General features: G+C 37.2%; 1 protein-coding gene across 1 annotated transcript; it reads right to left on the minus strand.

The window, feature by feature from the left end:
* Positions 1 to 858: 858 nt before the first annotated feature.
* LOC107851043 lies at positions 859 to 13414 on the minus strand. Its single transcript, XM_047401881.1, has 10 exons — positions 13144 to 13414; positions 10601 to 10660; positions 10463 to 10502; positions 9278 to 9456; positions 9015 to 9053; positions 8790 to 8876; positions 8615 to 8675; positions 4325 to 4449; positions 1355 to 1446; positions 859 to 1251 (listed from the first exon to the last, which is right to left on the minus strand). Exons 1-10 carry the CDS (start codon positions 13189 to 13191, stop codon positions 1137 to 1139), a joined length of 846 nt encoding a protein of 281 aa, XP_047257837.1. The 5' UTR covers positions 13192 to 13414; the 3' UTR covers positions 859 to 1136.
* Between the last annotated feature and the right edge of the window lie 2383 nt (positions 13415 to 15797).

Raw genomic sequence — 15797 nt, forward strand, 5'->3', positions numbered from 1 at the left:
ATCTAAAAGGAAAGGAAGAGGAATAAAGGACAGGCATTAATTAGTACTACCTCAGATCTAAAAGGAAAGGAAGAGGAATAAAGGACAGTGCCACGTAGCTGATTGACATTTCCAAGGTGAGGAATAAGACCTCTGAAAAGGAACGACGAAAAAAGGCTTCAATTTAATTTGCTGCAAAGTCGGTATTACTAGGGCATTTGAGTTGGAATTTCCAACTATAAACAACCATTCTCGATTCCTATTGCAATAGAGGGAGATACATCTTCACAAGGTAAGTAATAACGCCACATACACGCCACCTTCCTCAAACTCTACTTGTGAAATTACCCTGCGTAGGTTGTTTATTGGCTAAAGCAAAAGTTCTCAAACAAGCAAACTCTAGAATAGCATAACACGACATTGTTCCCGTGAAAACTAATATTCCCCCAAATTGTTATATGCAATTTCTGCACCAACACAACCCCCCAGAGAGTGCATAACAGTAACAAATAGTGGACAGCCCAATGCATTAAAGCTTCCGCTATGCGTTGAACCACAAGAGTTTGTTGTACGCAGTCTTACCTTGTATTTCTACGAGAGGCTATTTCCACAACTTAAACCCGTGACCTTTGGTTCACATGGTAACAACTTTACCAGTTACCCCAAGCCTCCCCTTCCAACACGAATACACAGTCCCAAATATATATATTCCACCACCTGCTCAGGGCAAACCTCTCCATCTTCGCAAGATAGGTGTAAGACCATCCACCACCCTCCCCAACTCCACTAGTGGAATTACACGTTACTCATAATTTTAGATGGAAAGGGAAAAGGGGGACATTGAAAAAAATACTATCAGTTAGCCACAGTACACTAAACTCAACAAAAACAAATTCTGCTGTTTCATACCAGAAAAACCATTCCCAGCTACAATTGGAAGTTTCCAATACATGATACAACTGACTACTTTCCATTTGCTATTACAGTTTCTATACCAAACTATGCCACCAATGAGAGACAGTCATAAGCATAATCCTGCAGAGCCTGCTTACTGTAACTCTATATCCTATAATTAACATTCATATTGCACGTCGATCCAAAAAGGCCTAGAGATCACGACGAGCAATCTATAGAATTTTGTGAAAATGAGAAAGGGATCAAATATCTGTCAAGATCAATGAGGACACAACAACAACATAAGCCAGAAAGAAGAAAAGCGCAATCTGAATGAAGAACTTTGGATTGTCCCTCATGTTTGGAGACGTTACTGCCCTGCAACAATGAAACATTGACATTGTCAATTTGGTTGGCAGAAAGCACCATATAAATTAACACAAGTTCAAATGGTTTTGTCTGATAGGGATGGGAGAAATACCTAGCAATGCGTTGGGAAAGCCGATGAAAAGGCATACTTTGGATAAACACAATACCAGGCCCTGTTAGGACAGCAGTCACCAGATTATCATTCTGCAACGGTACAGATATAGTTAGGACTTAGGATCATCTGCCTCCAAAACCAAATCAGAAGATGACAACAGCAAACGTAAGTTCAATTAGTTCCTTGAAGCAGAAAGCAAAACATATATTTTCATAGATAATCAACATTCACAAGTCAGATTAATTCATGTCATTAGTAATAAAGAGAGCTCAAGTAAGTTCACTGTAACCAGATAAAAAAACCTGCAAGGATAGGCTTAATGAGTTTACTTTACAGATACAAATAGAAACACCTAATAAAATTTTGAACTAGATTTTTCCTTTCATCCTTCTCTTTCCTTTTTAAATTTCTAAGAATAAAAATGCATGTCAAATGCACTCAATCTCCGGCATGCGCACACACACCGAGGGAAAGATTAATCCTGAAATAGAGAAAGCTCGGGTAATGTTCATACTTTACACCTAGCAGGTTTCGTGGGTTCAAATGTTGCTTATGGAAGAGATTATATCTAGCTTTAATTTCCTACTATTTTTAGGTGATAACAATGGCGACAGGTTTAAATTAGATGCATCTCGACTAACCTCTCCACCGGTCCAGGTGAGTAACTCAGTTCATCAAGTCATAGACATCAACAACAACAAACCCAGTGTATTCCCACATAGTGGGGTCTAGGGAGTGTAAGATGTACGCAGTCCATACCACTACCTCCGGAGAAGTAGAAAGGTTGTTTCCGATTGACCCCTGACTCAAGACAAGGAATAATAAGCAAATCCGTAATAAAGCATGGAACAAACGCCACCCACAAGGAAAAATATAAGGAATAGTAAATAAATTCGTAATAAAGCATGCAACAAGATGGCATAACAAGAATAATACACCTACCAAGTAGTGCCCTACCCCAACGACCCAAACTGGCACTAGCCTTCTATCCTAATTCGCATCCTCCAGATCTTCCTATCTAGGGTCATGTCTTCAGTGAGCTGTAACTGCTCCATGTCCCACCTAATCACCTCTCCAATATTTCTTCGGCCTACCCTTGCCGCGCCTGAAACCATCCAAAGTTAGCCTCTCACACCTACGAATCGGCGCATCCGTGCCCCTCCTCATCACGTGACCGAACCATCTCAATCGAACTTCCCACATCTTGTCCTCCACCGAAGCCACTCTAACCTTTTCCCGAATAGTCTCATTCCGAACTCTATCACCCTTAGTAAGCCCACACATCCAACGCAACATCCGCATTTCCTCCACCCTCATTTTTTGAATGTGAGAGTTCTTGATTGGCCAACATTCCGCTCCATACAATATGGCCGGACGGACTGCCACCCTGTAGAATTTGCCTTTAAGCTTGGGCGACACCTTCTTATCACACAACACTCCCGAGGCAATCTTCCACTTCATCCATCCCGCCCCAATACGGTGGGAGACATCCTCGTCAATCTCACCATTCCCCTGGATCATGGACCCAAGATACTTGAAACTATCCCTCTTACATACCACCTGGGAGTCCAACCTTGCTACCATCTCGTTTTCCTGTCTCAAGTCATTAAACTTGCATTCCAAATACTCTGTCTTGCTTCTACTCAACCTGAACCTTTTAGACTCAAGGGTCTGTCTTCACACCTCTAATTTATCATTCATACCTCCCCGCGTCTCATCGATCAAAACTACATCATCTGCAAAAAGCATACACCAAGGCACTTCTCCTTGCATACGCCGTGTCAACACATCCATTACCAAAGCAAACAAAAACGGGCTAAGAGTAGATCCCTGGTGCAACCCTGTCAAGACAGGGAAATGCTCTGAATCTCCTCCCGCCGTCCTCACCTGGGTCTTAGCTCCATCATACATGTCCTTGATTGCTCTGCTATACGCCACCGGGACCCTATCGCCTCCAAGCATCTCCACAAAACCTCCCTAGGGACTTCGTTGTACGTCTTCTCCAAGTCGATAAACACCATGTGTAGATCCTTCTTCCTTTCCCTATACTGTTCCACCAGTCACCGCACCAGGTGAATTGCCTCCGTTGTCGAGCGCCCGGGCATAAATCCAAACTGGTTCTCCAAGATAGACACTATCCTCTTCAACCTCAACTCGACCACTCTATCCCAAATCTTCATAGTGTGGCTCAATAACTTAATTCCCCTATAGTTGTTACAACTTTGAATGCCACCCTTGTTCTTATATTAGAGGGATCATAGTACTCCATCTCCAAGCCTCGGGCATTTTCGCCGACTTGAAAATGGCGTTAAACAATTCGGTCAACCACCTTAAGCCAGCCTCGCCAGAAAACTTCCAGAAATCCACAGAAATCTCATCAGGCCCCATCGCCCTACCCATACGCATCCTGCGAACGGCCTCTCTGACCTCCTCTACCTTAAAATGTCTATAATAACTAAAGTCACGACACTCCTCTGAGTGCTCCAACTCCCCTAACACAATAACCCTATCCCTTTCATCATTCAGTAACCTATCAAAGTCCCTATCAAAGTACGACTGCCAACTCTTCTTAATGTGACCGTCCTCCACCAACACTCTACCACATCAAGTCATAGACATACGAACAAAAAAACACAAAAACATTGTTGCCAGCACAAGTATTACATTCACATGCATTGATATTCTTGAAACATTAATTTGATGAAAACGCTGATCAGTAAATGATAGTTTAGATTGCCAACATTAAGAAAATGCTGAGACTATGTACAGCTAGGAACAGTTACATATTCCGTAATGTGCTTAAAAAAGCAAATAGCTTCTACACATGCTGCATCAAAACGAAAGTAGATACATCTGTATATAACTATATTAAAAATACAGATTCACAAATTTGACGAATAACAGCAAAGAAACAAATAGGATGAATGAAGAGGAGGAATCAAACGAAACAAACATGTGAAAACATACCCCAAATACCACCCTTCTCATGGGTCCATTGTATTTTACTTGAACATTGACGGTTGATGATAATGCAACGACACTTGACACATCAACAGCGAGAACCTCACCCACCTCAAGATTTTTCTGTACAACTGAGGAAAAAAAACACATGTTTTGTACAAAGAAAGGAATCAGAAGACAGAAATTTGACATTTTAATACTCCTTAATCTTATATAACTCAAAGTACGAAAGTAGTCCAAGCATTCTTCTTATTTAAACATCTAATTCCCCCAAGAATCCAGTACTAGCTCAGTGAAGACACATCACGTTTCTGAATCACAAGAAGGCAAGAAAGATTTTCCAAAACAGAATCACATTTGTGTGTGGGATGATCAATAGTTCATTAAACAATAGCAACCCTCAGCTACAAACAAGTCAAGTAAGCTATATGAATCCACACTTACCATGTTTCTCCATTTAATTTTATCTCGGGCCAACATGTTACAAATGAATAATAAATACTAGAAGTTTAATATATATTTTGATGGGCGTAAAAATCTTTGATAGTGCTAAAAGTGTCAATCTCGAGCTTAAGGATGCAATTTAATCAAACTTGGATCACACAGGACGCACACGAGTATAACAAAGTCATGAGAATGCTTGTATCTAACATTGATATAGCTTGGAATAAATTACAACTCCGTGATATAACTATTGGGATTGATTTTAAAAAATCCATGTTATTAAGTTGTTTGGGATCATTAATTAGTAATGATTGACCAATGAGTGAAAATCATTGAAGTCATAATGAGAGAATGAATTAATTAACAAAATGAAATGCAAAGTCAACCAAATTTGAAACCAATGATCTCATACATGGCAATAAGTAAAGATGACAATTTGTGAGCTAAGGATTATAGAGAAATGGAAACATCGCTTGCACGTTGACACCCAAAGTTGGGCGTCGCCCAGATATCGTGCCGAGGCGGAGATCATTTCTGGATAAGTCTGTGAGTTCAACGCAAAAGTATTAATTTTTGTTGTTGAGTCTATAAATAGTGAATCAAGGAGTGGAAAAGTGGACCAAAATTCATTTACTCTTTGGGAGTTCTAGAAGGACGCCGGCTAGGGTATTAAATACCATTTATGAAGAGTTTCTTTATGCATTTATGGATGGAATTCAACTATAAATACTAGCTATAACACCAAATCATCATTGAATTTCAGATTGGCATAATATATAAACAGGACCTTTTGACACAAAATTATAACTATGACCTTTAACTTTACCAATGCACAAGTAGGCCCTTTAACTATACAAAAGTTGAACAAAAAAACACTCTAATTCTACCTAGAAAAATGCGTGTATACACTCAAAACCACGCGCGTCAGAGTTAGAATTGGAGTGTTTTTTTGTTAGCTTTTATATAGTTAAAGGGCCTGTTTGTGCACTGACAAAGTTAAAGGTCACACTTATAATGTGTATTTTTTATTAAGTGGCAGCATCTGAGTGGATTACTAATCCACGTAGGAGCGATTGAGTTTCACGCGTGTAAGTTGCAGAATTAGAGTGTGTTTTTGTTCAACTTTTATATAGTTAAAGGGTCTACTTGTGCACTGACAAAGTTAAAGGTCATAATTATAATTTGGTGTCAAGTTAAAGGTCCTGTTTATGTATTATGCCTTTTAGATTCAACGAGAAAATTGCTCTAGGACACAAGAGGAGGAACATCAACAAGGTAAATTCTTTCTTGACCTCTTGTTCCATTTTATTGATGAAAAGGGTATTATTGATGTGCCAGTGTTGAACTCTCATGTCCAAAAGATGAAGCTACGGAAATGAGGATATTAAGATGGATGTGTGGGCTTACTAGGAAAGATATAGACAGAAATGAAGATATTTAGGCCAAGGCGGAAGTGGCCTCCGAGGTGGAAAAATGGGGGAGTCTAGACTAACATAGTTGGGGCATGTCAGAAGGAGATGCGCAGACGCCCCGGTCGCTTCGGTGAGAAGGTGTGAGAGGTTGGCATTGGAGGGTCTGAGGAGAGGTAGTGGTAGGCTAAGTTGTGCGGACTCTCCACTTTCAGTGCCGCACCCGTGTCAGATTAATCTCCAAACATATGCTACTTTTGAAAAATTTGACATGCACCTATTGATAACTTTGAAAAGTCCGAGCAACATAGGGGGTAGCCGAAAAGGCACGGGGAAGAGGTGCTCAAGAAAGACATGGCAAGCCTTCAGCTTACCGAGGACATAACTCTTGATAGGGGGCCGTAAAGGTCGAGAATTTGGGTAGAAGTTTAGTAGTAGATAGTTTTGCGGCTGGTTTCTCTGGTCAGACTTATTATTATTATTATTATTATTATTATTGGTACATTATTATTTTACTATTTTCATATTTTATTATTCTTCTTTTACTTGTCTCGGATGCCTCTACTTTCATTCTATCCTGGTATTTCTTATGTCTTCATGAATGTCGTGGTTTTGCTTTTATTTAGCCGAGGATCTTTTGGAAACAACCTTTCATATCTGACAAGGTAGAGGAAAGGTCTGCGTATACTTTCCCCTCCCTAGACCCCACATGTGGGACTATACTGGGTATGTTGTCGTTGGTACTATTAATGTGTTCTTTAGCTAGAAATGCCAAGTATTTAATAAATTGAGTAAGACCTAGAATGTATGATTTTTCACCATGATTTGGTTAAGGGAAGAAGACGATGAGTAGTGTCGATTTGGTGAAAATGAGTTAAATGTTATTCCTTCGAATATTGGAAGGATCTCAATTGTTGAATATTATATGTTGAGTATGACATGAGATATTTAGAGTTAAAAATCAAGAATCAACTTCTATGGTGAGAATATGGATTTATACTACACTTGAGAAGTCGGGCCTAAGCTTTGGACAGTTAGTAGCCTAGTTGGTCTTGTTGCGACGCGCCATTGATATATCTGAATTCGTATATGTAGATTGGGAATCATTGGCATCGTTGAGGTATGTTGAAATTTACTACCTCTTGAAGTTTGTCCCCAAAATTCATATTGTTGAATTGAAAACCAAAAGTGGTCTAATGTGAACCCTAGCTTGTGCGGGGCAAGCAGGGTGAAGTTGCACCATTACTTGTATTGAAACAGTTTAACAGCTATCTATTGAAGGTAGAGAGTATGCAGACCTTACCCCTACCTTGGAGGTAGAGGCTATTTTTGATAGACCCTCAACTCAAGGATATATACATATCACTTGATTTCTTTGAATCTTGTCTCACTTGTCGGGGAAATGGTTGTATGATACAGACAAGGCATGTGGAGCTTAGACATTTTGGCCATTCAAATTCAGATTTTTTTTTCTTGATAACTGTGGTGTCCCGGCCAAGCGCACCTCGACTAAATCCACAGGATACCTGCCAGCTCCCACCAGCAACAGATACCAGGTAACTCTATCTACTAAGGCTAGGATAGATGGGAAGAATCACCTAGTGTTATTTGCCTCTATTTGAACTTGAGTCCTCAGGTTCTCAACCCATTTCATTTATCACTAGGTCACACCCTTGGGTGCCATTCAACTTTTGATTTCAGAATCATGTGTTGATCATCCCGAGCCATGTGCTACACCTCTTCCAATCGAATACTATTGGTGAGACTCAAATTTACTTCTTGTGTTGCTTACGAGTGTGATATTCTTTGAGTCACTAGGGTCAATCTCAATGGAATAGCTAAATCCTTGTCATTGAGGTTCCATATATGGTAGTAGTTCTTTCGGGTGGTAATTTATGATTTTTCATATGGAATGCATGCATGAGAGTTTATTACTTTTATGACTACTTCATTTGAAAATGAAGTGCGGTTGATTTGACAGTTGTATTCATGCATGGTTTTCGATACTTAAAGGAATGAGATTTTCCAAAACGTTTCCGCATTCATGAATCTAGGTGCATAAGTATGGATTATTAGATGGGTTGGTTTGCTCGGATCAAGTAAAGTTCTGAGTGCATGTCACGTGGATTTGGGGCGTGACAAAAAAGACAAAAGCATAGGACCTAAGTAAACATACTAATATGACAAACATATTCGCATCTTATTGGTGTCACCTATATAGATCAATATAAAATTTCATTGAATGGTGTCAGATAATTCTACAGGTTATTAGACCCTCCACATTTTCTCCATTCTCTCAAATGGTGCAGGGTGCTGGCACAGACAAACACATATAAAACAGTAGATGAAAGTGAATAGCCTCCATCTGTTCTTGGCATGCAATCTTTAATAAATTTTCCATAAAACTCCAAGTTTACAATTGAAGTGAGATTCAAAATCATACCAGAACCACCCCCGACTACAAAGGCAAGCCCCTGGCCCGATATCTTCTGCCTTAAGAATCCCTGGAAATGTTACAAGCATATCAGTCAAAGGCTCAACATGCTTGTAGCAATTAACATCAGTAAGGCTGAATAGCATGCCCAGACATTTAAGTAATGATAATTCTGTCATCTCACCTCTGCACTTACGACTAGGTTACGTGGCCTTTGGTCAATGGTATTACTGACTTTCACATCATTAATGGAGCAGAGGAATGCATCTGGCTACAAAATAATATCTTGAAGTCATATGTCAAGATAGAGAACATACTTAACCGGTAGCACGTAAACAAACAGGAGGGATGCTTTCAAGGAAGAGAACCTATTTGCAAAAGGGAAGTAGAGATAAAGAATTATTTTTACCTGGCATAAGATTTCACCTCCAAACTTTGCCAAATCAATCTGTAGGGAAACAACGAATTAGAAGCAACAAACCACAATTAATCTAGTAATAGTATATGTAAATGGAATCATCTATGCTAACAATTGTGTACTAGGCGCCTACAGCAAGAACAAAGGAGATTTTATCCCGATTTCAGGATTGTACACACACAGGCATGCACACAATAACTAGTGAAGACCAAATAACCAAACAAGATGAAGCTATAGTTTGGATATGAACGAACCGGGAGGATCCTTGCCAGAGAAGGAGCAGCAATTCCGACAAATCCATCAGTTGTACCTGTATTGTGAAGAACTATGCTTGTAGTGTTCTTTCCAAAAAGCCATTGCCAGATGCCTGCTTCGTTTTCAGCGGCATAGACATTTTCCATCTGGATGGAACCAGACATATAGCACATAGACCCTGTAAAGCATTCGAAGATTCCCATCAGTTAAGACTTAGTAAAAATGATTTGAGGGTATTTTGATAAGTTATAGGAAATATCCTTGAGAGTAAGTATATGACCTGATAAGAAACAGTGCTCTATGTATAAAATGGCAACTTAACATTTTTCTGACGCAAGAAAATAAAAAGAACCCCCCACCCCCACTCCCCAAGGCCAAGGAAAGAAAATGAAAGACCAAAAAGAAAAAAGACCAGCTATATACACCAGGCAAATTGTTAAGCATTGAAGACAAATCAGTAAATACGACAAGCATTAGTGGGTGAGGGGACCTTATTACTATGATAAATAGATAGCAGCATAAGCATTGACACAATATACAGACAGCTTACCATTCGCTAGGGTCTAGGGGGGAGTGGTTCAACATGACAACCTTCTAGAAGCAAGCATATTCCTTACGTGACACATGTTAGATCAAAATTTTACGTTTCACGCAACGCTCGTTTTTTTGCATACGCTGTGGAAACTGTGTAATGTAACCTTCCAAGTTAGACAGTAAATGTTTCTATCCCAAAAAATAGTTCGCAAGTGTGAGTCAACAATTTCTAAGTACTCCACACATACTTATACACCCTTGAGAGTTGAGGCATATCCGCTCAACTAGTTGGTCAAGTTGAAGACTTTACAACCAAACCGACATGCATTCTTTAATTTCACTCTACCAGGCAAAATGAAGAAATTTTACATTGCATTCAGCATAAGGCTAACTCAAGCAGTCGAAGTGTGCGCAGACTCTAGCCAGAACACCTCAGTTACGTTTTTTTTTTTTTTAAAAAAAAAAGAAGACTAAACTCAAGCAAACAAGTGCAACTTCTCATGAGCGAATCATATGCATAAATAGTTTGATAAGCAAGAGGCCTCCTTTATAAAGAATATTTTGTTTTGATCAAGTAAAGTAATTTCACTAATAAAGGCATCCAGAGGATGCAAAATCGCAATACATAAAGAATATGATTAGCAACATACCAGGCTTTGCAATAATTTTTTCTTGTGGCTTCAACATAATCTGAAACATATATATATACAGGAAAGAGAAAGAAATATAATCAGGTCAACTAAATAAGTTTCCCTCGTATAGATAAGACAAACTGCATGTGAGGTTACCTGAACGATCTGAGCTTCACCGCCCAGAATTTGGAAAGGCGTTACAGCATCTTGCGGACTCTACAGCACAAACATAATGCAATGGTCAGGATACTAGCTTTGTGTAGACAGAGGAAGCGCGAGTTAGTACATGATTTATGTTATGGATACCTAACTCAACCCCAAAAGCTAACTCAAGAGGTGAGGATTGCCCAAGTCATATTAATATTAAAGAGACCATCGATAACTTAAAGGGTCGATATGGGACTCTTCACACATCCTCACGCCTAGGGGAGGGCTGGACAGCTGATGCGTGCGCAATTTAAAATAGGAGCCCGTATCGGAAATGAGAATTGGGATGGGTCCCACACAGATACCATGATAAGAAATGGACATTGGACCTAACTCATCCACTAAAGCTAGCTCATAGGGGAAGATTGTCTAAGACCATATAAACTGACCAATTATACATTCCACTACTAACGTGGGACTTCTAACACTCCTCTGCACGTCCAGGTCTAGTTAAGTGGAGCATGGGTGATATAATATGGGGAGCAACATCAGTGAACAAAGAATTGCACCAAATAAGGTACAGAGCACTTCAACAAATATTAGCATTTCCCATAAAACTCTTTAAAGCACCAAATTCATTAATTCTCCCCTTAATGTGATTTGCCAAGATGTAAAGTTCCGTTCTTTTAACCCTTTTCCCAACTAAAATGCAAACAACACTATTACGCACATTGTCAATTCTTGATTCTTTCATATAAGCTGCTAAATTTGTAACCAACAACCTGAACCTATAGCTCCCAAGTTAATAACTTCACTTCCCAAAGCTGATTCAGAACTTTAACTAGGGACAGTTGGTACGGTGAGACAACTAGCATTGCAAATAAAATGGGATTCTATCAGGACATTAGGACACATTTAAGTTTTAACATATCAATCGATCAATTAAGCATCACGAATCCTCCATATACGTCATATTCATTCTAATACTACAGATTTATAGATCTTTTAGATGGAAATATACCTTTACACATAAAATTAAAAATGACAAAAGAGTTGTACCACAAATTTTCGAACTCTCATCAAACAAAATTATTATACATGCAAAATTAATTGCACCAAATAAAGTACACTTCAACAAACATTAGCATTTCCCTGAAACTCTTTGAAACACCAAATTCATAATTTCTCCCCGTAATGTGAATACCCAAGAGGTAAGGTTCCATTCTTTTAACCCTTTTTCCCAACTAAAAAAGCCAATACGTAACATTATTATGCACATTGTCCATTCTTAATTCTTTCATATAAACCCCTCTCTCCCCCCCCCCCCCCCCCCTCCATTTCCAACAAAACTCAGAACACTCGAATGTACCCGGTGCCCCACCTACACTTGGGCTCCAAATATATACAACTAGATTTTTCTTTTGTCTTTTGATAACCGTGGCGTCCGGGACAACTTGTACGCAGCTCGGCTAATTCCACGAGATAACTAGCACCTCCCACCAGTGGTTTGCACCACAGCTTGCAAGCACCTCCACTAATTACACGATATACCTAGCACCTCCGACCAGTTATGTCTGGGATAGCCTGCAAGCACCTCGACTAATTACACGAAATGCCTAGCACCTCCCACCAATTGTGTCCGGAACAGCTTGCAAGCACCTCGACTAATTCCACAAGATACCTAGCACCTCCCACCAGTGGTATCCAGGACAGTTTGCAAGCACATCAACTAATTCCATGTCGTACCCAGCACCTCCCACCAGTGGGGTCCGGGACAGCTTGCAAGAACCTCGACTAATTCCAAGAGATACCTAACACCTTACACCAGTGGTGTCCGGAACAGCTTGCAGGCACCTCAACTAATTCCACCAGATACCCAGCACCTCCCACCAGTCCAGGACAGCTTGCAAGCACCTCGACTAATTCCACAAGATACCCAGCACCTCCTACAAGTTGTGTCCAGGACAGTTTGCAAGCACCTCGACTAATTCCACAAGATACCGAGCACCTCCCACCAGTTGTGTCCGGGACAGCTTGCAAGCACCTCGACTAATTCCACGAAATGCCTAGCACCTCCCACCAGTGGTGTCCGGGACAGCTCGCAAGCACCTCAAATTAATTCCACCAGATACCTAGCACATCCCAACAGCAACGAATACCAGGTAACTCCATCCACCGAGACTAGAACAACAGATAAGAACAAATTACCTAGTATTTTATCTCTATTCCAATTAAACCTAACACCTCATGATACTCCACAATTGAATTATACAAATTCAATTTTTTCTCAAATTTATAAAATTCATAAATCATACTTATATCACCAAAAAATAAATAAAAAATAGCGATGGATCCATCTCCCCGAAAATAAAAAAAAACCTCGAAAAATTTTAGTAGCTTAGTTAATTAGCTATTCGAACTTTCACCTTTTATTGGTGACGGTTCCAATTTAAAAATAAAAAAAACAGGGTCTCCTGTTTAAATTCCAACAGTAACCTATCTCCTGAATTTAGTCGAAGCACGATTATTAAAAACAAAAAACGTAGGAATACCTGATAAACAAATGGTTGAAAAGGCGTAGAGAAAAATGGAGCAGCCATTGATCGATTTTCAAATCAATTTTCAGATCGCCGGAAGTTCAATTTTCCGATTATAATTTTCTTTTTTATGCTTTTTTCTCTTTTTTTTTTTTTTTGGTATAAATAAATATTTACATTGTTCTTTTTTGGTTCGATTAGAAGATGGGATTAATTTAACGAGGTTATAAACGACAATTATTATTATTCCATAAATACCCTTGATTTTCATTTGATTTGGTATTTTAAGACATTAGCTAGTTGAATAAGCATTAGCGGTATTTTAGTCAATTGAGTATATCTATTTCTGTAGCATTATTTATTACGTCATATGTTGATGACATGGCGTTTTCTTATTGGTTAAAATATCTGCATCGACGTGGTCTCGCTTATCCAACCTGTCAATTGTTGACTATTGCTTACTGGCTATTTTTTTTTTTTTTTTTTGATTGGCTTTTGAAAGTGAAAATAACTGAAAAGGGAAAAAGCGTAAATGTGTAATTAAACTATTAAAAACGACTTATTTATATCTTGTGTTATAAGTTTAACTTATTTATATTATCGATTTTAAAATTTTAGCCCATTAATATTATTGCCATTGCAGAAAAATTTATTTGTCTCATTATTTTACAATGATAATTTTACAAAATTATTTTTTTTACATGATCTCTTATTGAGTTGGATTTGGTAAGTGGACCTTTAATAAGAGGTCACATGACAAAAATAATTTTGTAAAAAACATCGTTACAAAATAATTGAACGAATGAACTTTTCTGTAACGACATTTATATAAATCAGCTAAATTTTTAAAGACAATAGTATAAATGAACCAAACTTTTAATGTATGACATAAATGGCTCATTTTCAATATTTTTGGTGTCTTATCTCTAACCAAAACGGGGGGACTATTTTGATCATTTTCTCCAATTAAATTTATTGATAAAGATTCTTTAAGTATTGATAAAATGTAAGTATAGTATTATAAATAATATAAATAAATAAAAAAGAATTTTCTTGTTAACGTAAATTATGAATCATCCTTCTTGTGACAATACGTGGATTTTCAAAAGCTCGAGGTCATTTATTATTGTTGTTGCATCGATAAATATTATTATTAGAGAAATATTTTTATATTTATACAAAAAGATTCTCTATAAATAAGTTGCCTAATAATATAAAATTGTCTAATTTGTAAATGCCAATTTTTTACAAATACATCACTGTCAATTTTTATAGGATATGAACATGACATATAAGAACATCTTGAGTAAAGATTATTTAAGAATTCAATTAAATAAATACTTAGAACAAGATTCTAAATTTTTAATATTATGTGCAACAGCCAAAGTATATATCAGGCCAGTAGTATTTTCATGTAAATTCAAGAAGAGAGAGATTTTCCCATTTTCATTTTTTAATTTATCTTTTAATAGAAAATTCATTAAAATAAATTATATTTCCAAATTGACACTTCTAAAAAGCAAATTTATTACTCATTAAATGAATGATATTTATGTTTTTCCATTTATCTTTCGCTCGATAAGAGTCAATTTGATCAATTTTCAAAATTAAATTTAAGATTAGATTAATTTCAACCTTAATATGAAAGAAATATATTTGAACTATTTAGAAAACATCGACTATGCTTGAAAGAGTATAATGAAGAGTTAACGATCAACAATACAAGAGTATAATTAAGAGTTTACAATAAAAAATACACTTAAAATATCTTCAGTTTTTTTTTTTTTTTTTTTCATATTTGAACAATCAAATGCTTGCATTTTCTACTTGAATTATATTATTAATTATTCATCGAAGCACACCTTAACTATCAATTATTCACTTTTTCTACCTGAACTATCACAAACTATATATAAAAAATACACTTCGATCAATCAAACAATTTTCCTACCTCAACTATGATGATATTTCAGATATAAAGACACAATTTTACTTGTAAGGTTCTCGTCTCACTTATAAGTTGCCACTTAATGATTAAAGCAGTACTAATATATTTTCTAATAAAGTATAATTTGATAGAAATTATGAAGTCTTTTCTTATTTCTTAAGTATAATTTTAGCTTATTGGATTATCCGTTTAACCGATAACCTAATAAGGATACACTAAGTTATTATTTTGTCCTTATTTATGTTATATATATATATATATTATGCACTATTTGATTTCAATTCAGTGATTCACAAAGTATTAACCTATTCAAGGCAACAAAGGCACAATATAAAGTTCGGGTATTATTGTATTGGAAAACTTGAAGCATTTAGTAGTTTTCAACAATTAGGATTCAGTTTTTTTTTCCGAACTAACATTCAGTTCAAGTTTAAAAATTCTTGTAAATTAAAATGTATTGCATAGGATTTTGGCGGTAACTAAGATTTCATTTTTTTATGTTAGTTGTTACTATTTCTATTTGATGAGTATTTTCTTATTAGTTAAACAGAAAAGCGAATCATTAAGGATCAAAAACCGATAAGAAAATATCTTATTGGTTGGTTATTGGTTTTACATATTTAAAAATAAAAAATTGATAAATTGAGCTAATAACATATAAAATCGAACCGAATCGATCGATGCACACCCGAGGGAGTAGTTTTGTTATATATTAAAAATG

The sequence above is a fragment of the Capsicum annuum genome, chromosome 1, assembly GCF_002878395.1.
Source record: "Capsicum annuum cultivar UCD-10X-F1 chromosome 1, UCD10Xv1.1, whole genome shotgun sequence".
NCBI classification, from domain to species: Eukaryota; Viridiplantae; Streptophyta; class Magnoliopsida; order Solanales; family Solanaceae; genus Capsicum; species Capsicum annuum.